The following is a 24,870-nucleotide window of genomic DNA, read 5'->3' on the forward strand; positions in this document are numbered from 1 at the left end:
AATGGGTGCATGATAGTAGCTTTTATTTTTTCTCTGTTTAAAAATTGCAGACTAATCAACATTCTTAATTTTAGTTCCTGATTTTTTCTCAGGTCAACAGCAGCAGTTCCGTGCAATCGCCCTCGGGCAGCGGCCGTACCTTGACTCGCACCCCTTCGGCAACCACCACCTTCGCGACATTGAAAACTTCAGGCGGAAGTCGGCGGACAACTCGTCGTCGTCTTCGTCCCTTGGCAACGCCAACTCGGCGTCGGGGACGCCAATGGCCACTTTCAAGACTCCTCACACGCCACCTTCGACAGGTAGGGAGGATGATTATTTTACGCCAATTATTGCTCTCTCTCTCTGCGTTGCATTTTCTTCGACAATTACCACGCGAGGTGCATAACCTCTTTTTCCTTGCGTTGCTGAAGCGCCGGCTTTTTCCCTTCTCTATATACATACAGGTCAAAAACACGAATTCAAGTGTGTGTGCTGTATTCTCTCTCCGAGTGATGTTTCACTGTAAAACTCTGGACTCGGTCTTTCTGCACCACTGGAGCATGACTTACGATGCGATTGCCTTGAATTTGTGAGAGATTGAATTGTCAATATTCCAAAACAGTGATTTTAATATTTTGCCAGATTCTTGCTTTCCCACCTAAATTTAATTTCAATTCTTCAAAGCCATGAATAAATCAAATTTAATTTTCAACAATGTGGTGTGCAATCTCTACATCAAGTCTAAAACCTTTAATTGATAGTTCTATCAATTTGAAGGGTGAAACAACATAACATAATAATCAATATCGCCATGCACAGTATGTTAGCATCCCATCAAGAACATACAATCATCTCTCCCGCAGGAAGTGAAAGATATCTCGGATTACAAACGATTCGTGAAAGGGGCGAAAAAAAAATACTGAGCAAATACAGTTTTTATGACTTTAATGATTATTTGACCTGTGAGTGGAAAGACGTATGTGTGTAAATGTGCATAGTATGTGTGATGATGTATTTTAAAATTGATATTGACAACTATTCAAAAGTCATTGTAAATACTCCGAATTAATGAACAAAGAAATTTGAAATTGAAAAAAATTGTTCCGTGGTTAAGAGAACACATTTTCATTACAATGAAAACTCTATTGGTGAAATATCAAATCACTTCAATTTTTTATACTGACATTGAATTTAAACATTTATTTTAAGTGTATACACAAAGCAATCATTCCAACCTAACTAAGAAATTAAAACATTTTATGGAAAAAAGTAATTCACAACAAATATTTTTCCCAATGTTGTTGAAATTTAAACCGAAAAAATGTAATGACAAATTAATTTACAAGTCAAGTTTTATTTTAATATTTTTTACAACTTTTCTTTTAAATATTTTTTAACTATACCATTTTAATCCTTGCAAAATAGGTTAAGGAATTTCAAAATTCGTAATTGCGCAAAATCAGTAGGTTTAATAGAACAGAGTTAAATTATTTCAAGACGTCACGTGTTAAATTACATATTAAAAGGTTAATCTTCATAAGATTGATAAGACCCTATCTTCTATAACTCCTGTAGGTAAATTTTCCCAATATAGTTAAATTTTAATTTGCACAATACAGATTCTCTATATTAAAACGCACAGAGATGTTACAGTTTGGAGCATAAAATTACAACTAAATCTATTATGATATCCCATTTTTGAGCCGTGGTTGACTGTGTATAGATTAATTGACAATAATGCAAAAAGGGTGTGACTGTATACACCTCGTCAACTTTGAACAGTTTAGCGTAATATTGCAAAAGGAGGAAAGCAAAGGGCGCGACACCTCGCTCAGCTGGCGATATGCGGCACCGAGCTAACTCACTCGCTTGCTTGCTCCCTGCACTTGACATCTACATTATTAATATTAAAACACATTCAGCAAATTATTAATCGCTTCGCATGCCTCGCTGCATGATACCTTATTCTCTCTCCCGCTCCTCTAGTTAGTCAACGTGTCAATGCAACGTCTCCAGCACAATATTACACATACACAAAGGAAAACTTTGTAGAAGACCATTAAGTCGGCTTAATTAACATGTCGACACCATGTTTGGGTATGATGAATGTTATCAATTCATTATCACGCGCGCGGCCGTGCGGATGACGGCGGCTGAGCAATTGTTGCCTCTTGACAATGAAAATGATAAGCAACAAATCATACGGCACACGGCCCGGCTAGCCGTCTGCTCCGACGCGCCGCTATTAAGCACGCTAACTGCCGCACACACCCCTCGCTGAAGACGCTTTTAATTTATTAGTCTCTCTCTCTCTCACACACACACACTCGAGCGCACTGAGAATAAGAAACACGTAAGAAAAGAGACACCTGCGTCTTCCAAAGTTGACTCTGGCTTTCATATTAATTTGAGAAATGGGTCAAATTATTTCAAACGGTGGAATTCGATGAACTCCTTGTTGGCAATTGGTTTAAATTGCCGAGATTATCTCCCCATTTAATTGTTCACATTCATTGCGAAATTACGGAAGGCCAATGTTGTCACCTTGATTGGCAGAGTGAAGGACCTCGGAGGTATTTCGACGAGTTTTTTCCTTCCTGTGAAATCCAATCAAAAAAGCGCAATTCAATTCCTATCATGAGAAACAAAGCGCCACTTCTCACGTATCGTCAGATTTCATCAGCCAAAAAAACATGGAAGTGTATATAAGAACGACGCATACGCACCAGCTGCGATAATTTCATTTCTCAAAATTATTGTTTTGATCGTCCCATAGAAACTCCATTAATTTTTTATTATATTGAAATCGGAGGCTGGGCAAAAACACACACGCTCGCGTCGTTGTTAAAAGTGGCCCAGTGGATCTCTCTTATATTATGTATTGCATGTGTCTGTTTGGGATATAAGTTTTTACATACGTGTGTGTGTGTGTTGTATAATAATAATATCAGAAGCAGAAGCAATATAATAATTTAATGGTGACCGCAAAAAGAAGGGGAGACTTTGTGTACCGGGAGGTGGGAGGCGATGGTCGAGTTGGAATCATCTTTTTCTCTCTGTCAGGTGTCCCAAAATTGTGCTGTGAGCGTCGACCGCGTTGAGCAGCAAAGCTCACTCTCAACTCGCCTTTTGTTTGATTTCCAGCCTTCTAATTTCGGTGGAAAAGTGACGTTAAAAGGGCCCACCCAATTAACCTGCATGATTTCTGGCTACTCAACTTTGGTATATAGCATTCGGAAAATTACTCTTTGGGTCGGTCAAATTTAGTTCATCAAAAGTTATTCCGATTAACATTTAACAAACTATGATAGAGACCAAATAATGGAAAAAAATCGAGTGAAAATCGTATCAAGTATTTATTCAAAAATTTATTTGAATAAATCGAGGAAGTTTCATTATTAGATATTAATAAGTATTACTTCACTGATTAGTAACCAAGTAAGCAATCACTCTCTTGTAAAACATAGTGGTTTTAACCAACAAATAAATTGTTAACCATTTTTTTATATCTTAATGGTTTTATAAAGCTTTAGTTATATGTACATAAGTTTTTTTAAGTCTTCTTTCTTTTATTCTTTTTATGTTTACCGCTCATCGCACGAATAAATAAAAAAAGGAGGGAAACATGAAACCTTTCATGGTAAATCCAAATGTAATCAGTTAATCGCTAGTTACTTGCAAAGTAATACTCACCGCTTCTAAGGATACATCGGATACATGTAACAAAGCGATTCCCTTCTCGATTTTTATTGTAATCAGTGGTTTTTATTGTGTTTATCAAATATTCAATTTTTATTTTTAATGTTTTTCTGTTTGATTATATAAATTAAAAGAAAAAACTCTGCCGACATTTTTTGCCAACATTGGATATTTAGTGCTTTAATTTCAAGACTGCAATTATTAGTATTCAATTGTTTTTGGCTGATAGTAATTTGCTTGCGCTCAAGAGCTTTAGACTCAACAAGTACGTATTGTGAATATCACGCGTGAAACGCCGACCGGTTCAGCAGACAACCGGCTTAACTCTTTTTTACTGGCTGCGCGCGAGTATCGATGCGTCCCTCGAATTACTGAAATTATTATGATCCAGCAGCAACGTCGTCACGTATCTCATGTCATTTTCTCTAAAACAAAAACGATTAGCTGCTCCTCCTCTCTCGGCTGCGCACTCTATAATCCCGGCCGGCTGTGTAATTTTTATACGCTCCTGTTATAAAACTCCATCAAGAAATTCAATCTCCCATATGAAATGAGAACCGTGAAAACGATATTACATGCCTCTTGCTCGGAATTTTCGGCCGTGATATTTGCTTCTTTCATCCTCGTCCAGATTTACGGTGTAAGTCGGAAACGAGCGAGGTGTAGCACCACTCATCTTTCGCTCAGGGAAGCAGGAAAGGCTGATGTGGGAGTCGAGGAAATTCCGAAATATGTGAATGAGTGTGTTGGATACGAAAGTGGCGAGATAAAAGCCGCGCTGCTCTCGGCCGTTGTTTCCTCATTGATTTGGAGCCAGGCTGCTGCTTTTTGTGCAATTATCCGCCGCGTCCGTGCGCCGTCCGTCTCGGATGCAATTTAGTCTCTCGCGGCGGATAATCACCCGATGCTGTTGCTGCTGCTTTTGCCTCCGCCTGGTCGCGCGGAGATTTTTATTTCTCTGCGCGGCGCTGCCGATTGTTATTTTTCTTATTTGAAGTAATAATGATTCTGTTACGCCTTGATAGCGACGCATCATGTTAGAATGTAAATTACACGGTGGAGCGTAACAACAACCGAAAGGAGCCTCCAATTTGGTCCGTCATTTCGAAAACAATACTGCACGCTCTCTCGGCTCGCTTTTTACCTACCAAATAAATCCTCTGGCAGCGGCGGCGGCAATCTCAATAATCGCACCGATCGTTCTTTTTCGGTCCGTTCCTCTCTGGCTCATGAGACTGCAATTATGGACCGGGCATTACTCGCGTGGAAATTGTTCTATGCAACACTGATTTCTTGAGTTTTAACCCTATTATAGTGTAGATTTTCAAGAAATTAAAATACTCAAATTAGGTGAGTGGGATTTAATTTGCTGTTGATATTTCTCTACAGTCTGATTTATCTTTCACGACTATTACAATGTTTGTTTCATAAAAACATTATGGTGGAAATCTTAAATTATGACATAAAAATTATAAAATTAAAATAAGACATTTTAATTAAAAATGAATTTTTTTTGCAATAAAATGAAAATTGTCTTGATTGCTATTATTAAAAACACATTAGCATTTTAATTTGAAGAATTTATATTATAAATAACAATGTTTTCTAGATAAAATTATCAATTTTCGCACGTTCCGTAGAGAATGACAATTAAAAAGTATTATGTGGATGAAATCTTGTTGTGGTACCATTTTTAGTTAGATAAAAAAGCGCGACACAAAATCAAGCTGTTTAGACACAGGCGAGCTGCGTGAAGAGAGCAATAACCATTTCTGCGTGGTGTGTACCTCGCTATCTCGGTTTCGCCGTTGACTCGCTCATTCAATTCACCGCACGTAATCAGCCCCTGTAAAACCGAGAGATTTTCATCAGGAATGGTTTACTGGGTGAATCCTGCGGTTAAATCGGTTACAAGAGTGCTGCTGTGTGTAGTAGTACGAACGCCCACTCATTGAATCGCGCTGGCGGCTTTGCCTGCCTGCGCGTTGACTGATTATGATGGATCAAGCAGGCAGCCGAGAATAAAAAAAGCCGCAACAACCTTGTGAAGGTTGAGGCTAGCTGCAACACACTCTGCGCTCGCAGTAAAACAGGCACTTCCGGAGATGTGATGTAATTAGTTTGTTGCCGTTGCTCTCGGGGGTGTCCCTATTTCATCTTTTTCTCAGAGCTGCCCACGCGAGGAGCGCAATCACGCCAGCCTCTCGCCGTTTTTATCTCGATGTGTGAGGCCAATTTCACCCGGCAGCTTTTAAATCGGCCGCCGCTGTCGTCGCACACATAGCCACGCGGCTGTTTACAAAGGAGAAAGGAAAAACTGGAAATCGCTTTGAGGCACCCGCTCCATTCGTTGCTCCAGCTCTCCACATCATATAATGTGATGATGATTGACCTGCTGTTTTTACTTCTGCCTCGATGCTTTTAGCTGATCACTTTTGTCTCGGGGGCCTCTATACTGCCCTGCGCAGGAATAAAACGCTTGATGCCCGGCCTTCTCGCGGTTTCCATTTAAATTTGTCAAACTAGTGAATTTTACCTCAATTATCAAGAGGAGCTGTAAAAATTAACTTGAGCATCACAAAAAAAATGAATTGGACGTAAGTGGACTCTGAACTAGTTATATTTCCAGAATGATCCGCAAATTGTAAAATGTGACTATTAAACTACTGTTTAAAACGATTAAAAACAACCTATCATATATATAAGAGGAATTCTAAAACTTTATTGGTTATGGAAATTTGCCTATAATTTAAGATGAGACTCCTGTTAGTTTTTGCAAGAGCTCGACTAATCTAATTAATTCACAATATTGCTGTATGTTCAAAATTGATCAATAAATCAATTAATGTTTGATTCAAAAATTGCGCTTCTTAATCGAATAAAACCGAATATTGTTGTCAAATCTGACTAATTTGACTATTTAATAGACCAAAATGGACCAACTAAATCGTCAAAAACTTGTAATTTTTGTTAAGTCTAGCAAATTCCAGAAAAAATAACACACAATTCCAATTCAATCAAATGACATATGCTCTCTAATCAAAGTTCGCATGTTGAATTCAGTCTTTATAATTTCATTGAGCCAGATAATTGGCCTGAAAATGGTTCGTTCAGAGAAAAACGAGCAGCCGTGTGTGTGTGCACGGTTGACGATGATCGATTATTCCACGCAAGCACGTGAAAAGCAACGAACTTTTTTACAAAATAAAAACGTTAATAAGGAGGGCAGGCAGAAACACACTCGGGCGAAATGTTATTAAAAGAGCAGAGGCGAATCATTATTATCAATAGAGTAGTGGTGCAGGTGCTACAAACGCACGGAAAAAGGAAGACAACAACTTCTCGCTCTCTGTTCACCAGCAGCTTTTGTTGCAAACGCGTGGAGTAATAACAGGAAAAGAGTTGAAAAAGGAAACACTTCCTATCGAGGTGATGCTTGAATAACTTTTTCTCCTCGCATGTTTGCGCAGTCGGCAGCAGCAGATCATATATACCGGCGCCGCCGCGAGTGTGTGGACTCAATAATTGCATGTGTCCTCCGTTAACCAGCTAGCCGACTGTTGATAATTTGAGGAAACGCGCCGCTGCTGCGCCAATTATTTTGGGAAATGATTGCACGCTTTTGAGGAAAATCGAGACCCTAGATGGAGAAAACCCGTTCGTCGCGCCGACTTTTCCATGCTCACCTTTATTGCGTCGGCACCCAGTGTGTTGTGTGTTTCTCTTTAAACAGCCATTAATCACTGCGTTAATAATACACCGTGGCCCCGATTCCGAGTTGCTGCAACAAGCCGTCAAAGTGTAATCAAAATTTGTTTCCTTTTCACGATCTGGCGCGGCGCGCGCGACTCTTTAGCCATGAATGGCGCCGTCGACTTTTACGTGAATGGATAGTCACTCGTGCTCATGCCCCTCCGTTCTAGGAAAATCTTTTCGGGAATTCCAAATTGGCCATACAAAATTTGCAGTGCTCTCTTCACGTCAGTTTTGCATAATATATTTTCTACGATTGGTTTGTCACGAACGTTTTACTGCAGTTTCTACTTTTTAATGATAGCTGGCAGCAAAAAATAATAATTGAGAGGGAAACTGACAGTATAAGGAGGATATCCACAGAAAAATATCATCTAATTCATTAATTTTTTAGGTTTAGTTAGTGGTTCTTCAGTTTGTAGACTCCAGCAATAATAGAATAAAATGCCAATGTGCATTAATCAAAATCCAGATTTTATTAATTCCTCGTAGATTTACACAGTTCTTACAATTAGACTGATCTCTATTTTTTGTATCCTCGCAAACTACCGTGAAGTAAATTGACAGAAAATTTATTTATAACGAAAAAAATCGCATTTTTCACATCACAAACAGTGCTCGAAACCTATCTTTAGATATTATCTTGCATTGGAATGATGATTCCATATTGATTTGGGAGGGTTGCAAAAGCTTTCCGACTCGCTACTTTTGCACCTTTCTAGCATGCGCGTGCATTAATTTCAAGGGACGAATGTCTAGCGAGACCCCGGTGCGGGTCAGTAACACGAGCTTGTTCTTTTCTGGATTGGGCTTTCTCCAATGAGGCCCGCGCTCCCATGGTTATTGGGACACGATGTTTTCGCGAGTTGTTCGCTATCAGGGGGTCGCCCATGTCGAAAGAGGTAAACCGATGAAAAATTTAAATAAAACATTTAATATTGCTACAAATTACTTTAGAAAAATAGGGTTAAATAGTTTTGGTCTAATGCAAAATTTAAATTTCTCACCAAGTATTTTTAAAATTTTTCAAAATTGGAGCTCATGCTATTGTCAAAACAAAATTGGACTCCTCCCGCACAACGAGCTTGTAGCACATCCAAATTTAAATTATTGCGTGTGGCATTCGTCTGGCTGTTTTTTGCCGCACGGCTCTCGAGGCAACTAACAAGCGAAGGGCAGTCTTCATTGTGTTCGTTTATAATATTATCAGACCGCCGACACGCCACCCAGAGCTAGCAGATGAATGAAAAACGTAAAAGCCGACAAAAGGCCGCGCGCATCATCTGCAGCTCGCCGCGGCCGCCGTAATAACAATATAAAAGGCACAGAAAGAAAAGAGCCAGCCAGCTAGGTGTAATTATTTTGCGGGCCCTCCAGGGTTATCAGGTGGGAGGCCTAGTTAGTTCGTTTCAGGCTCTCCGAGGAGCGATTCGGAGAATCGAGCAGCTAGAGCAGCTTTTTGCCGCCGCTTGCTCGAGAAAAATTAGTCGCTCTCGTTAATGGCCCACCGGCAATTTCGCGCTCTGAGTGCACTTGTACTTTCTTCCTTTCTTCGCCGCGATTGATGGCAGCAGTACATTTGCCGGTGCGGGATTTGCCGTCGCGGTCTCTAATTGGAGTCACTTTGGGCCAACACTCTATAGGCATATATACGCGCGCTCGCGCGCGCGGTAGCAAATGCAGCTGGAACTAACAGTAATCAAAGCCGCAAATTAATGACGCCCGTTCGTACACTCGCGGAATCGGCTGCTTTTCTCTTTTATTGTAGTTCAAAGGTCGTGCACATCCAAGCCGGAGAAACTAACAGCTAACAAGTCTGGAAACCTCAGGTGGCACATGTCGAGCAAAAGTAAAGCACCGCCGCTGGCAGAAACAGTTTATCGATTTGCAAAATCCAAATCAGCACACAAAAAATTTTCTACAAAGATTTGTTAATTTCCATACATGTTTGAGGAAGTATTATAATCAGTTGGTTTTGGCTGATTTTTTCGGTCAATTAGTTCTAGTCAACATATCTTAGGATGAAAATTCATGGAAAGTTTATCAGCCAGTAACTTCTACGTCTGAATTGCAACTATTTTTTAATATTTCAATTTTAAAGAGACTCCAGTTTGTATGGTATTTTGATTGATTATTTTTTGTTTGTTATTGTTTGTTTATGGAATAACGCCAAAATTCCTTTAATAGGACACTTCGAAGGCACTCAAAATAATTTAATACCATTTGTTTGAATTTTTGCATTCAACTCGGCAGGAATGTTAAAAGGAAACCAATGTTTTCGAAATAAGTTGAACTCCAGTCAAGTATTTTAACTCAAAAAATTATGCAATCAATTTAATCATAGTCAAAACAAACCGAACTCTAATGGGAAAATGCAGAAATTGACAAAAGTCAGGCGCAAAATAAAAATGTTTCACAAAGCGTAAGCAAAAATGGTTTATTTTTTCAATATTAGAGGTTTTGACTTCGGCTTAAGATGGTTGAAATGCCTTATTTACTGATGCTAATTTCAATTCCATTACCTTATTGTCAGATAAATTTTAAAATATATATCTTTTAGTTGATAGGAATTTTTTTAATTAACTCTTGTGCTCAGGTCATGGGAGATTCATGTTTCATGTATAGAAAAATCAATACTTCAACAACACCTTTTCTGCAGGAAATATCGCAAGTAGTGTGCCCTTTTCTAAAGGTAGCTGATCGCGTATAATATAATATGTGTAGAAAATCTAATTTAAAATCTCCCTTTCCCACGATTGCAATGATACACACACGCAGGCATGAAAATATGACTCTCCCGCTGCAAGGAGAATAAAAACGCGGCGAGTGATGTTATTTATTTTCCTCACGTCACTCAACCTTATCGTATTCCATTTGTAATACCCAGCTCCAAGTGAGGCGTATTGTATGTACGCGCGTCGCGATGGAGCACAGAAGTAATGAATACGGCTGTTCCCATGCCTGTAATCTCGCGCCAGTTGATTTCCAACCACTTTTTAATACGCCGAGCGCTCTAAGTATCGACACCGAGTCTTCTTTTGTAACTTGATTAGTCGCCAATCAACAGGAATCAAATCGCAGCCAGCACTACCGGCAGACGTAAAAAGCTGAACAAGTTGGTAATTTATTCGGCCGGCAGCTTTTCACACTCGTTTGAGCAGACTTAATCGTGATGGCTGCCACAGAAATAATAATTAATATATAACAGAGCCATTCATAACTCGGCCAGAAGCCTATTATTTGCTGAATGAAATTGGACGCTTCTCTCTCGTTTGTCGAAATTGGCTCACTTTTTACACAGCAAAGCAACAGTTAATTTGGCCTAATTTTTTATAAATGGATTTTCGGATATCTGATTGTGATGTGGATCAAATCTTATTGAGCGTTGCTGTCTCAATGGCTATTATTTTTAGGTTTATGCCCTCCAGCGGCGTTTTAGCACTGGTTCTCAATCGATTTGTGTTTTTTTGTGTTGCAGATCCGATTGCTGTGAGCGTTGCATCCACAGACATGGACCTACCACCTACTGAGAGTTCGTGGAACGGCTTCTGTTCCAGCACCTACCCCTCGTACCATTTGACCTCTTCCCCTCTGCAGTCTTCGGGCTACACACCTTTTGCAACAGACATTTCCACATTAGCTGAAACAAATCCAACCCCTATTTCACACCACCTAACTTCAGGTAAGATTTTAAATGTCAATGAATGTAACGTAAAGTTTTCCTTGAACTCGCGGAAAAACTGATTGCAGTCATGAGATATTTTTCAGTGAAAACAACTCAAACGGAAAACAAATATTTTTAATTGTTAGCAATCCTTCTATTTGCTTATCTTCTTATCAGAGCGAAAGTTAAAAACAAGGTCACAAAATTATAGGGACATCCTATTTTATTATTGTATCTACACGCAGACGGAGAAAATATATCTGTCGTAAATATTTTTCCTCTATCAGTTAGTATGATTAGTTTCATCAAAATAGGAAATGAACGGGTTACTGTTTACTGTTGATTCATCGGTATATCTCTTCAACTATCATGATCGACTTTGGATTTTTTTGTGACCAAATTTATTTTTCCTTAATAATGGAGTGTATGAAACGACGGAAAACATATCCTACACGGAATTCATCACGCCGAGAAAGATTAATTTAATCAAAAATAGGTTTTACAATGACCATTTACCAGATAATTATTGGCTCAGAGTGAAATGACATTTATTTGTTACGTATTAAATACATTTTTATTTTATTCCTCCTCCAATGGTTTCTTTTTTTGCTTTAAAATATTAAAACCAAATATTTTCATGAAAAATACAAAACTAATGGATTTTAAATTGAATTAATGATTTGTTCCCTAGAAAAATCATAACCTCAACGAAATAGTTCAAATTTTCAATAGTACAACAAAATATTGGGTATGTTATCAAATAGAAAAATGTGACACTCAATCTGGACTCGTAGTAATCAACCCAACGAGATAGGTAAATTGAAGCTGAAATTCCAATTTTATCCGCGAGAAAGTTTGCAAAATTTTTATATCAATATAATCGTCTCGCCGTGTAATGTTGAAGAGATCATCATTCACATTTTATGTATCATTGTAATATAAACACAATTTTTCTTTTCAAATTGGTTTTGATCACTTTTCCGGCACTGCAGACTTAAAATCTTTGCCTGACTTCATTTTTTATCACAGATGAGAAAGTGGTCGAAATTCGTCTATTTCCCACAGTCAGGCTAAAATTTACAATGAAAGCTCTTGTTTCTACTTATCAAGTAGTGGAACCCATGACAAGCGTGCCTATTCTTGTTTCTTGTAACAGGCTGATTTCCAACTTTGGCCAACTACTGACGGCGTGTCATGGAATCCAGGCTCTGAGAAATCTTGAAAATCTGTTTCATTTCATAATCAACATGTTAAAACAATTAATTAGGTCAAAAAGTTCATTGAACTGGAAACGACTCTTCTCACTCCTCGCCTTCCTTAAAAAGGCTAAACACGTTGAAATTGTTAATTTTTTTAAACTTGAGTTGAAATACACGAAAAAAATCGTAGTTTCAAATGCAAATTTTTACAAAACAATAGTAATTATGTCAAAAAACATTTTAAAATAATATTTCAGCTGTCATTAAAATCTCAACATACCGAAAACCTAGATGAAACAAACTTTTGAAACGTGTGATTGTTGTGTTTCAGGTTTGTCGGACCACTCGGCGATGTCCGGCGATTACACGTACAGCGAGGTGCGGCCGAAGGGCGAAATGGATGTGCTGGGCAGCCGGCAGGGCGCCGACTCGTACTCGCCGCTGCTGATGCGCTACTCGAGCGACCAGACGAGCACGCCGACAGGGTATCTGCACACGGGCACGTCACCAACGTCGTCGCCGACGCCACTGTCGCTGATGCCGTCGACGCCGTCTAACAGCTCGTACATCATCATGCACAACAACTACTCGTCCAACTCGTCGTTCTACGGCAGCGCCCCGTGCCCCGGGGGCGGCTCGAGTCCAGCCACCTCGTCCACCTATCTGCCGCCCCCGATCCTCTATCCGCACCTGTACAATCAAAACCACCAAATCCACCTGCACCTGCCGCACGACGCCGTCGAGCACAAGCCCGACGTGCAGTACGTGGCGGCGACGGCGCCGCAGGACGAGCTGGCTGTCGTGACCAGCACCAGCAACGTCACCATCTCGGGCTCCAGGACCATCGAGCAGGGACCGTTGATAGCCGACACGCAGCCAGAAGACTCGCGCTACACGAACGATCGGCACGCGGACCCGTCTGTGTGGAGACCCTACTAGAGTAATCGTCGTTTCGGAAGCAGGATTGTTATCGTGATCTCTCTGTTCTACTCAAAAAGTGACACTGATTGTTTCCTAGAACTCGCCTAGAGCGATTGAAGAAGCGCGTGGAATGTGTCGTTAATCGATGTTATCATTCATTTTCACAGACGAACGAGTTTTTTGTCAGGGATTTTGAGCCTTGCTTTATTCTGCTTAAATTGCTTTTAATCTCAGCTGTTTTACTCTGCGTTCGATTGTTAACAGTTTTACTCTCTATCAAAGCCAAATATCTAGTTATTTTGTAAGGAATGTCAGGTGCTGTAAATTTTTATTATCTTTGTTAAGATTTGTGTTTAGGGGATTGCATTGATTCAACCTCTTCGTTTTTATACAGCAATTACATTTTTGTAATGTGCAATAATTGTAAATTGAAAAATAAACGCGAAATATGACAATTCACATCTCTTTCAATCATAGTAATAATATAAAATATAATTACCCTTTTTAAAACCATTTCTAAAAATTTACTAATGAAATTTTATCACCTTTGTATTATTTTAATAAATAAGTTGATTTGAAGTAGAAAAAATCAGATAAAAAGTTGGATATCAAACTTTGCAGTGGTTCATCGTTTGTGATTGGCAATTATACTCCAAATTTCACTGAAGCTTTAGCCCATAATTAAAAAAAATAGAAATACAGTGAAAAATTAAGTTAATTTGAACAAATCATTTTTGTTGAATATTCTGAAGTCAAATTTGAACTGGCGTGGACCTCACTTTCAAAATAAAAAACGTTTCACTCGTTACGCCTGCATTTGAATATTGCTATCACTTATTTTATTTTTTCGTGAACTGAGTACTGATGTTTATAAATATAATATTATAGTACAAGCAACATGAATCCAATTAGTAGCAGCAAAATGTAAAAAAGGGGTTTGCGCGCCTTTTTTCCGTTTCTGGTGGTTAATTTTCTATTCTAAAACAAGACAAAAAATTTAATGCGAATGAACAATATTAAAACCGTGTAAATTTGTTGTGCCAGATTTTACTTCAGAAGTTGTTGAAGCATAAAAATTAAAAATCAGTGATGCTGCCAAGTGCCAGCGTCGGTCCCCCTCCTGTTCACGACACACCTGACCTTATACATCCAATCTTTGGCGGTAGCACGATATATAATAGGAAAATCGCAGCAGACTCCGTGCAGCCTCCAACGAGCAGCATGGATGAAAAAATGGAAAGCAGCGGAGCAGAAGCTAATTGTTAGCGGCCAAACTGGACGACATTGTATACAGAAAACAACCTTATAGTAAGATCAGGTTCTATCGAAACTAAATCTGAGGCGAAAATTTTCAACGCCCTTCCCTCTGATGGCAAGAATTTGATTGATTGAAAAAAGGAGCAAGAAAAATAATATAATGTGGAAAACGATACATTGGAGAGGAGTTGCGCTGTCATCGTGGGTGGCTGAAGGGAGGCCTGGCAGCCACAGGTAGGACGACATGACATTGAGTAGACACACGCGGTGTCACTTTCAACCTGCTACACATAAAAATATCTCCTTGCAAAGCAGTCGCCTTGCTCAAGTTATCCAGTGATGAGTTTCGCGTCTCAATATTATTTTTTGTGCGTGTAATCAATGAAGCAGGAAATAAGATTAAAAATTCCGTTGTGCCATTCGCTATGTTTATTTCAGTTAGTCCGCACCTTCCACGTAACACACACTTATATTTTGGTATATTATTATATTCGGGACGTGTGGTCAATCAAGTAAAAAAATTAGACGAGTTATCGCAGTGCAACGAAACAGAACTTTTTTGTGATTGCCAATTATTTTTTGCTCGACTAGTCATTGCACACACAAGTCTTAAGTGGATCGTTTTTAATTAAAATAGAGGATTTTTGGACAGACTCACATAAAGTTTTGACAACGGGCTCACGAGTTACATAAAAAATCGAAAATATATCATTATGCTAACTTTGATGATCATATCATATTTTTCAATAATATATATCAAGACAAGACTCAGCGTCTAAATATTTCTTTAAGTTAGGTCTCTGTGCTCTCTAGTTGATTCACGTATTTTTATAAGCAACCTTGCGGTTTTTAGTGATATTTCAAAGCGAGTTTTAAGCAGTACAGTAAGAAGTGACTTGTATGTTGTTGCATAACTAACACAATTTTCGTATCTTTACGATAAATAATCCTACAGGTCACTTAAATACACAGCACTTTTTTGCAAATTGATTATGTGAAAGCTGAAGAACTCAATAGTAGTTGTTCATTACTTCAATCTACGTTATAAATTATATTTCAAGGCATTTTACGATTCATTTTTTAAGAGCACAAGACATTTAGAGAAGATATATGGTATTTTAAGTATTATTTTTATCGTAATAATCATACCACACTGAATATATATCCTATATAGAACTATACTTGCGGTCCAATAAACCTGAAATTCTGTAATCATTTCTCTTTCATCGACTTTGGAATAAAAGCTCAAATAAAGCTTTTGACAAAAGATAACCGAGATCATCCAAAATAATTTGAAAAGCAAAATATATGCCCACCTTTGGAAACTAGGAATGACTAAGCGTCGGGACTAAACCCGTAGGCCATGGCCACACGGTGGAAAAACTCGGCCAGTGCTTGTTTCAAGCTAGAGTCAGTGGCGTGAGCAGTCAGACGCCTTACTCCGTTGAAAAGTACAGGGAGTAGTACTTTGAATTTTGAGTCGTCCAACTGGGCAACCAAGTCAAAGACTGACCCCAGCATTTCTGCCCAAACTCTTCGGTGGGCCTCACTATCCTATTGAAGAAACCAGAAAATTATGAACTTAAAACGTCTTCGGTAAGCTTGTTCAAATTACCTTGAAGATGCTGCTCTTTCTCTGCATTTCAATTTCAGGGGATATAGATGGGTCGGGGCTCTGAGGGATAGAATTGAAAGGATTTTTCCTCCAGTTGGCTCCTGAAGACGAGCCAGGCATTGCGTGGTTTTGTTTGCGCTTCTTGTATTCTCCAAAGAGCTGGGCGATTTCATTTTCAGTAGCGACTGAGTAGATGGAGGTTTTGTCAGCTTGAGATGGTGAGTTTTGAGCCTCCTCTTCGCTCACGGCATCACGTAGAGGGGAGTTTGGCGGAGTTTCCTTTGCTTCTGGAGTGATTGACTTCTTTGGACTTTCTTCCTTGCCCTGAATTTCAGGGAAGTCGTCAGGCATGGCGATCAGGAAAAATATTGGCTAAATACAGTACACCAAGTTACTACAAGGAATGATTAATTGGATTATTTGGGGTAAACCTGATCGGCAATGTGATCCACAGCGGAATGTTGTCCGTCTCTGTCAAGCACAATTTCAATGTAAATGTCGCATAAGTTGTTGAAATTCTGCTGCAGCATGCACACAAAAGAGTACTCGTTGATTTCAGTTCCGCTTGTAGAGGCCATCAGGTCCCTTAGCTTTATTTTCTTAGTTTCTAACGTGCACAAGGTGTGGATGCTCAGCTCAAACAGAGTAACCATCTGAATAAGAAAAAAATGGATTAAATGCGGTCTTTAAATTAACAGGGGGACAAAGTTCACCTTTATAGTCCAGGCAGCGCCAGCTTGGCGATACAAGTTAGCAGCTCGCTGCAGTTGTGCTACTTTTTGCATTAAAAATTTCAGCCCTGGCCTGCCATCAAACGCGAGAGCCATGTTGTAGGATTGCTGCAGGCAAGATAGCAAAATCTGAATGTGCTCAGGCGCCAAGAGGCTGAGCATTCCAGAGAGATGTGAGCCAGATATGTCCTTGCTCTCTTGCGAGGGAGTTGGCGCAGGTGAGTGGAGTAAAACATTTGCCAAACTACACACGTGTAAAATCATTTAAATAAAATCATACATGACACAAGATGAAAATTACCTTGGAACAATGTGTGTAGTTCCTTGCAAGAGCAAATTTCCAATGGTTTGCAGCAAAATCTGGTGTGCCAGCAACCCTACAACCATATTTCGGAAGGGCACCCTGATGATGTACGAATCAGGATTTAGGGTGAAATCCAAGTCGTGAGGATAGAGCAAGAAAATGAAGCTCCTCTCCTCATCTCCATCCAGAGGCATGGGCGCAGCACACATGTTCCTTTGACTTTCAAGAAGGAAAACTTGCTGAGCCAAGTCAAGCAGCCGCTGGTTTTCAGCTGCAGTGCAATCTCGACGGGCGGCCACCTTCACCTGCGCCAGGTCTCCGTAAAAACTCTGTGAGCAGAGGTTGAAGGCGGCCACGAGTTGTTGAAGAGAGGTGACAGATATCGCACAGGATCTGTGTAGAGCCAAGCACGCGATTTTCCACTGCGAGAATGTTAAGACTGGTCCGGCAGACAAAATCAGATGCCTGAAACGATCAGATCAAGCATTTTTCAGCGTTTTGTAAAAATTACTTTTAAATCTAGACCAACAAATAAAAACGTTGGTGTCAAATTATTGTAATTAAATATTTTTAATTATGAGTCCACCTCTCCAGCTTTTCAAATAAACTTTAAGCAACTAATTCTTATCCAAAATGACAAATGATGGTGATTAGCCTTTTTTAACTGGGGAAGGGATTGCATATCCTTTTTACTATGGTTGTATAGTGTCAAATAACGGTAAAAAGATTATTAAGTCAGAAACTGACCTCATGCATGCACAACCGAGGCGGGCAATGCTCTCCGTGGGTTGGACAATGCATTCTATCATCAACAGCAGCAGTTGCTTCAGCATCAGAGTGGCGTGCGCGTCAAACTCATGCAGGTCATGTTCTGAAAAAATTGATTCGTGAGACGTTGCAAAATTGAGATATTTGTGCTCACTGTTTATAAAAACTAGATGATCCACAACAAGATCAGTGGTGAGCCCACAGCACTGCTTGAAATTTGGGGCAAAGTTGTCCCAGCCTCTGAATATGCGGCCGGTTTTACGGAGCCAGTTTTGAACAGTGGGCAGAAGTACGTGGTTAACGCAGTAAAATCCAAACTCAGGACCTGATGATATCCCAATTGTAAAAGCAAGTGACATTTTTAATGGGACATTAATTTGCAAGGATAGAAGCATCAGCAATTAAGTTACTGTTAAATTTTGAAAAGCTCAAATTACCTGGAACGTCCATGAGTGACCGCAGCATACCAAACAAGGTGTCCAGGCAGTGCGGCTGATACTTGCGAGAACTGTACGTGCAGCAACCGGCAAGACCTTCAATCAGGAGGTGCCACACGTGCAGCACTCCACTGCCGCAGTCCATTGTTTCCAGTGACCGTGTGGGCAGATTTTCAGTTGGGTCCAGCAGTTTATACGAAATTTCTGTGTCCTCTTTGTGGTCATCAAAATATGTGACTTCAATATTGGGAATGACGCCATCAACCAACTGGAGGGTGCTGTTTAGCTGAATTCTAGGTCAAGAGTAAATTTTTAATTTAAAAGCAAATAATTATGAGCGTATTATTTTTACCTGTGTGCAGCGTGGAAAATAGGGCATGCTGGCATTCGGTACATCGACGTCAGAATTTCAAAGCAGCGCTGCAGGTACTTCAAAGCGGCAACACACAACTCGACTGAGGGACAATCGCTCTCGTACTTCTCTTGAGTGGCCATGGTTACTTCCTCGTCAGGAGTGACTGCATTGTAAAAATTCATCAATTAGATATTATACTAGATAAAATTAAATGCTTACATGGACCTCTGACGTATTTCAATAGGCAGAGTATGCAGTCAATCGCTGCATTTGAGAACACAAGTGGGTTGTCAGTGTTCATGAAGACTTCAAAGACGTCAAGCAGGATATTCATTTGGCTTGTTTGGTTATCCTCGCTGCGGAGCAGAAATGAGGCGGAGGATGTGTGCACAACTCGGAGCGCTCCAAAAAGCGGGCGCCAGCCAGAGCGGATCTCAGTATTGTTGCACTCAACAAATTCGCAAATTGACGACACAATCTATTAAAAATGAGATTCATAAAAATTTGAAAAAAATATTGTAAAAAAACACAAGTCTTACTTGATCTTGAACGTCAGAATCGCACAGTTCCAAGCACAATAGATTCTCAAAGGGTTTAAAAAGAGCCTCGTTGAAATGAAAATGCGGCAGCTCTGACTGATCACTGAGGAATGTTGTGACAATGTCATGGATGCTCGTAATTGCCCGTTTTGAAATGTTCCTTTCTTTGTGACACGCAGCCTAGAAATCAAATAGAAACTAAATTCAAATTCATAATCGTGAGAAATTGCACTGACCTCCATGTAATGTGGGCCAACGATGGCCCACGCCTTCATGATATGTATCAATGGACGCCCACTGCGAACGCACTTGAGCATCACTTGCGTAATTCTGCTCAGTAGTAGGGCGTCACTAAATTTTGCGGTCTTCAAGCCAGATGTGATTAGTTGTTGCCACCAGGGTGAACTGGACTTTGACAAGTCCTTGCTTGAGGTAGTAGCTGTAGACTGGGTGAAAAGCTGCAATTGGCTCTCTGAGCAAAGCACAGACAAGAATCCGATCAGCGCCTTCAGATTCAGTTGCATAGCCGCGTCGTCAAAGAGTCTACATATAAGTGAAAATTTAGTGGAGTACAAATTTAACTGTTTCAGCATTACCTATCAACATGTTGCGACAGAGTGCTGACAACCAAACCAGTATATTTTTGATTGAGAACCCCGTGAGAGTTGACGTCGGCTTTGCTTTCCCGCAGAAGGTCTGGTATGGAAGCACTGTTTAGTGTTATTCCAGAGCTGGATGTCAAGAAACCGTAAACGTCCTCACTGCGAACTAAGAAGTAGTGCGCGCTTGAAATATTTCAGTCAGCATACCATATTTGCTCGTCGTCCAGAACGTCAAGTTCCAGTTTGTCATTAGACGTTGTTTCTACTTTGCTGGTTTTGGAAAGGATCGCTGTGGCTTTCTTTTCTACCTTTTCATTCTGACTAAATATCAAATACTCCAAAGAGGATACGTAGGTGCAACACCTAATTTCAAGAATGCGATCAGTTCTCGTTACGTGTTGAGCATTTGAGTGACCAAACCTAAAGACATGCTGCCAGCAATCTGGGCTATGACTGCCCATCTCCAGTCCCGTTGTAAGCAACACATGCATGCTCAGTGCGTGAGTTGTGTGCAGTTTTTCAGAACCTTTGTGTAGCAGTTTGAGGCGTCGCAGCCTGTGTTTGTGCGCCTCTTGTTTAGAAAAGCGATTTTCCTTACAGCAAGCCGATGCGAGAAGGCCAAAAACAGCACCGCTTCGCTTTTGTAAGCCTGCATGTTATTTAAAATAAAATATAATTAACGCGAAAAACTGAATCAAAAATACACCAACCAAGAATATTGCTGAGCCGCGCAGCAATTTGCAGTCCTTCATGGCTAGTTATGACGGCTTCCCGAACTAATTTATGCTTCGATCTGGCTCTCTCTGTGCCCAACAGGAGCTGCAGACTTGTTGTGCTTGACGACTCAGAGCTTCCCTCACCAATTGTGTTGGTTAAAACAGTCAGCATAGAATTCCAGCAGCATGTAAGGATTCGCCTTGAAAGCTTCATGCCAGCTTCGATTTCCAAGGTTGTTTCAGAAACAGAGGTTGTCCTCCGCAGTTTGCAGATGTCTGTTAGCATTTGACCCCCTTGGTTGTTGTTGTTCAATCCATCTACATCTAATATCAAATGTAAATACCACAATAAATCAACGTTTAAAACCGAGTACCAGTGAGAAGATTCACAAGAGCAACGCTCCTGTTTGAAGTTGGGCAGTAACCATTCTGCTCTAGCAGATTGCAATTTAAAATGAGCTGGAACAACTCAGCCAGCCAAGCAGTTGAGAGGTAAACAAGGACTCCGCTGTTGTATACATCCTCCACAAAGTAATGCTGTGTCATAAAGAATTCAAACTCTGTGACAAATATTTCACTGAGCAGATTCACCTCTGTTACAGGAAGAGGAATAGAACTGTCGTGATAGTAGCCGATCTTAATGAGCTTGAGATTGAGTAAGAGCGAGTTGTAAGTTGCCAAGTAAATGCCATCAGCATTAGCAATAGAGATTCGTGATAGGGTCCAAGTTGAACTATCTTCCTCAGGACGAACTTGCTGCTGAGACAGTAGGTCTGCATATCCCAATTTGAAATTATTTAAAATATCCACATTAAATTAAAAATATATACTTTGACAATATTTAGAAGAAAATTCTTGTAGGGAGGCATCTACCTCGATGGAACTTCGAAGCTTCATCAGCGATGGTACAAAGGACTGCAGGACACGGAAGAAATCTCTTGCGTTGTTTCGTTCTGTGTCAACGTACTCACTTCCAGAAATTCGCTCTTCGTCCAGAAGAAGAGTTTTGGGAATTTTCTTTGCAAGATTATTCACATCTGGAATTTTCTGATCCTCTTGCTCAAAAGAACCCTTTTAAATTTAACATAAATATTTGACTAAAAATTACAAAACAATAAATACTCACATCTCCGCCGCTGCCTTGCTCTGATCCATCCTCAGGTCCCTCTGTATCTCCTGAAGACAAGCTGTTGCAGTCATCATTTGTCGCTCCCTTTTCTTCATCAGCCCCCCTTTCAATCCCACTGCTGTCACTTTCATCGCCGTGTGCTTCCATTTTTGGAGCTGCGGCGTCAAGGATAAGTTTTTTCTCCCTTTCAATACGTTCCTTGTAGTGCTTTGGTAAGCGAGCCATGTCTTGATATGTTAAAGGTCCTACAGAGAGATTTTTAATTAGAAAGTTTGCATTTAAAATAGAATTAAATATTTGCCTTCATAATCACTTGATGACAAGCTTTTGTACGTAGAGTTAATTCGTTCTGCGTACTTTTCGGTGATGCCTTTCCCAGTACAAAGCTCTTCAAGCGAGTTCAGCATCGCAACGATGCACGCAACACTCATTGATCGAATGGCTGTGTCTTGCACCTGGCAACTCTCTTCAACTGAATCCATGACCCTATCATGCAATTGTTTAATTAAAAAATAAATTTAATAGGTCTCAGTTGCGAGATATTGAGTCGGCTGGCTTATGCGCCTCAACTGAATATTTCCTAAAGAATTATTTTTTTAACCAACGGATGTCGCCGGATGACAATATTTTAAAGGGAAAACCGATTAAAGAAAGAAAAACAAATTGCATTAGATTATATTTTTGAATTGTTAATCTTTGCTAATAAGCAATCAAATTAGTTTTGTACTTTGATTGCAATTTAATTAATATTCAGAATTTAAAATTTGGATCAAAGTTGAAAACCAATAACATATGAATTTAGTGCTACAATAAAATTTACAATTTAAAATAAATACTCACAGCCTCATAAGAGCCATGTCACTTTGTTGAGATCCCTTGTCATCTTGAATCAAAATTGGTCCAGCAAAGTCTACTATGCGACTAGGACTTCGCAGTAACTGGGAAAGAGTAAAAGTAGTTTTTTAAAATTTTAGGACATTAATCTAGACACTCACTTCCTTGAGAGCTTGGAGAGCATCTAGCCTGTGCTGAGGGGGTGGATAAAGTAGCATTCTGTGGAATACAGACTCTAAAACGGGCCTCAGCGAGCCAACGCATCCGACTAGGCGAACTAACTGGGTGCCAATACTGCAAAAATTAAAATAATAAAATATGGCAATTAATTTTCACACATTCACAAATTAAATTTTGTTAAGAATAATAATAGCACTCAAGGGTGGAACTATTAAAAATGTTTTAACGAAAAAATATACACTTAAATCATAATTCTCACCTGTAAACAGTCTTCGCTTCATGACTATCAAAACTAAGAGCAGACGCCAAACAGCCTGATCCTCTGCCCATTTCTCCTTCAGTCTTGTTGCTCGACACAATGTTTTTATCGACTCGAGGGGATCCTAGGAATGCTATGAGAGAGGGACAAAACTTCTGCCACAGGAATGTTGTGAAGTGTTTGTTCGCGTGGGTTTGTTGTGGAAGACTAGATATCAAAGTGTGCAAACACTCAAGGAGGAAAACAACGCCACTGCATGATCGTCCTGCTGGAGCACTGCAAATAATTTTGAATAATTTGAAATCAGAAATTGCAGTTCCTTTTACCTCTGCACTTCCTCCATCCGGCTGCAAATAAACTGGAGAATCGGAATGACTTCATTGAAACATGAGACTCCAAGTGAGAGAACACCAAGATTTGACTGGGATTTGTTAAGTTCTTGGCTCTCATCCTCTGCAAAAATATTTTACTTTTCATCCAAATAATTTTAATCAACCGAAATTTACCTAGAAAATTGCAAAAGGATCTCAAGGTTTGACTAGTTGCTGCTTGGGCTGCGGTGCGCACAGCTTGATTCCCTGATTCATATGCCTCACTGCACAACGTCAGCACCTGGATGATGATCCTCCCATTCATGGTCCAGTAGTTTGAGCATGCCATGTTGAGTAAAGCCTGTTTTTCAGTAATCCCATTTATTTCAATTCGAACATAGAACATAGATCAAATCTCATTACCTTCAGCATGTCAACCTGTGTATCATCAGACTGGGTCAAGATAGAATTGATGCAGTGCAGAAGCTGTGATGGCAGCCAGACCGAATCGTCTTCGGGCTCATAGTTTGAGTAGAATCTGTCATCTCTGAGGATTTTCTGCAGCCCAGAGATACCGTAAGAAACAAACTTGCTTCTCTTTGTCTCAAACGCCTGCTGCAAAACTGCAAAGCATTTTGTCCGCAACTCATATGGCTGGTCTCTAAGCATTCCATGCTGGCGCTCTAAAATTTCTGCATAAACAACAAATTTGTAAATTGAAGAGTGAATATTTCGAATGATTCATAGAACGTCTATACTGCCTAGTGCAAAGTGTGCAATAATTTGGTCCGTTGATCTTACCAACAGCATCGAGAGCGGCAATCTTCAAAGTAGGCAGTTTGCAGTAATCTGCTTCCTTGCCAATATTCCCCAGCAGCTCCTCCATTGTTTAAAAGCGGTAGATGGTGCAGTCCTTTGAGGACGAACTTTTTTCACATCCTCTTTGACAAATGAAACTGATTTAGATTATTTATTTCAAATATGCAATGCAAATTTATGCCACAACTCAATTATTAGCAAACGATAAAAGCATTAAAAGTTCTGTGCCAATATATTACTGTTGCGTAATTTAATTGGAATCTATGCTATAAAAATGACAAATTAAGCCATAGCATTTGAAAAACACAATTAATATAAGTGGGGCCTGCATGAATAAATGAAATGCAAATGTATTCAAAGGATACCTGATGTGATTTCACATTTCTCAATGGCTGCGAGTGTTTTCCAAGCATTCAATCTGCTAAATAATTCGATATCAACATGCGTGGGCGGATAGAGTGTAAACGTCAAAGCCAGCTGCGTCGTACTGAGGGTTGCTTTTGCTCAGGCGCAAAGGGGGTTGAAGCAGCTCAAAACACGGCTGACGGGGTGTGTGCAAAACCAATCACATCTTCCTAAGCTGAAAGTGTTTAATATAAAAAGAATTATTAATTTACAACCTACAAATATTAGAAATGAAAACCTACAGACAACACTTGGACATCAACCTCCACGCAACATTTTCTTCCGCTAATAAAAAATATTAATTTGATAACACACCAACAGCACTGCCGGCGCCGGCAGAAAACCCACCACAAATCCCGCAGTCAACCACCGCCTTGTTTTGTATTGTCAG

General features: G+C 39.8%; 2 protein-coding genes across 7 annotated transcripts in view; one reads left to right on the top strand and one right to left on the bottom strand.

The window, feature by feature from the left end:
• Positions 1–13,675, top strand: part of LOC135945130 (runt-related transcription factor 3-like) — a 30,356-nt gene extending 16,681 nt beyond the window's left edge. For 2 of the 4 annotated variants that reach the window (XM_065492614.1, XM_065492689.1), the window contains exons 3-5: positions 75–302; positions 10,913–11,116; positions 12,629–13,675. In XM_065492614.1, coding sequence (XP_065348686.1) covers positions 75–302; positions 10,913–11,116; positions 12,629–13,236 — 1,040 coding nt within the window. In that variant the 3' untranslated portion in view covers positions 13,237–13,675. The remainder of the gene's footprint in view (positions 1–74; positions 303–10,912; positions 11,117–12,628) is intronic. The other 2 variants (XM_065492783.1, XM_065492865.1) reach the window with 1 other exon arrangement.
• Positions 13,676–14,881: 1,206 nt separating this feature from the next.
• Positions 14,882–24,853, bottom strand: LOC135944979 (brefeldin A-inhibited guanine nucleotide-exchange protein 3). 3 transcript variants are annotated; one of them, XM_065492490.1, is made up of 30 exons: positions 24,722–24,853; positions 24,440–24,654; positions 24,057–24,196; positions 23,679–23,947; positions 23,451–23,616; positions 23,271–23,397; positions 22,945–23,220; positions 22,667–22,799; positions 22,512–22,609; positions 21,973–22,157; positions 21,669–21,916; positions 21,373–21,613; positions 21,134–21,315; positions 20,917–21,079; positions 20,537–20,866; positions 20,247–20,475; positions 20,034–20,189; positions 19,821–19,985; positions 19,461–19,767; positions 19,225–19,404; positions 18,905–19,163; positions 18,683–18,848; positions 18,331–18,623; positions 18,048–18,218; positions 17,873–17,996; positions 17,123–17,590; positions 16,804–17,065; positions 16,522–16,743; positions 16,091–16,462; positions 14,882–16,029 (listed from the first exon to the last, which is right to left on the bottom strand). In XM_065492490.1, the coding sequence occupies exons 3-30, from the start codon at positions 24,139–24,141 to the stop codon at positions 15,811–15,813; spliced, it is 6,096 nt and encodes a 2,031-aa protein (XP_065348562.1). In that variant the 5' UTR covers positions 24,142–24,196; positions 24,440–24,654; positions 24,722–24,853; the 3' UTR covers positions 14,882–15,810. The 3 variants fall into 3 exon arrangements, with proteins under 3 accessions (XP_065348562.1, XP_065348389.1, XP_065348475.1); XM_065492317.1 differs by having other exon boundaries at positions 17,873–18,218; XM_065492403.1 differs by having other exon boundaries at positions 17,873–18,218; positions 24,057–24,211.
• Between the last annotated feature and the right edge of the window lie 17 nt (positions 24,854–24,870).

Source organism: Cloeon dipterum, chromosome 1 (assembly GCF_949628265.1).
Source record: "Cloeon dipterum chromosome 1, ieCloDipt1.1, whole genome shotgun sequence".
NCBI lineage: Eukaryota > Metazoa > Arthropoda > Insecta > Ephemeroptera > Baetidae > Cloeon > Cloeon dipterum.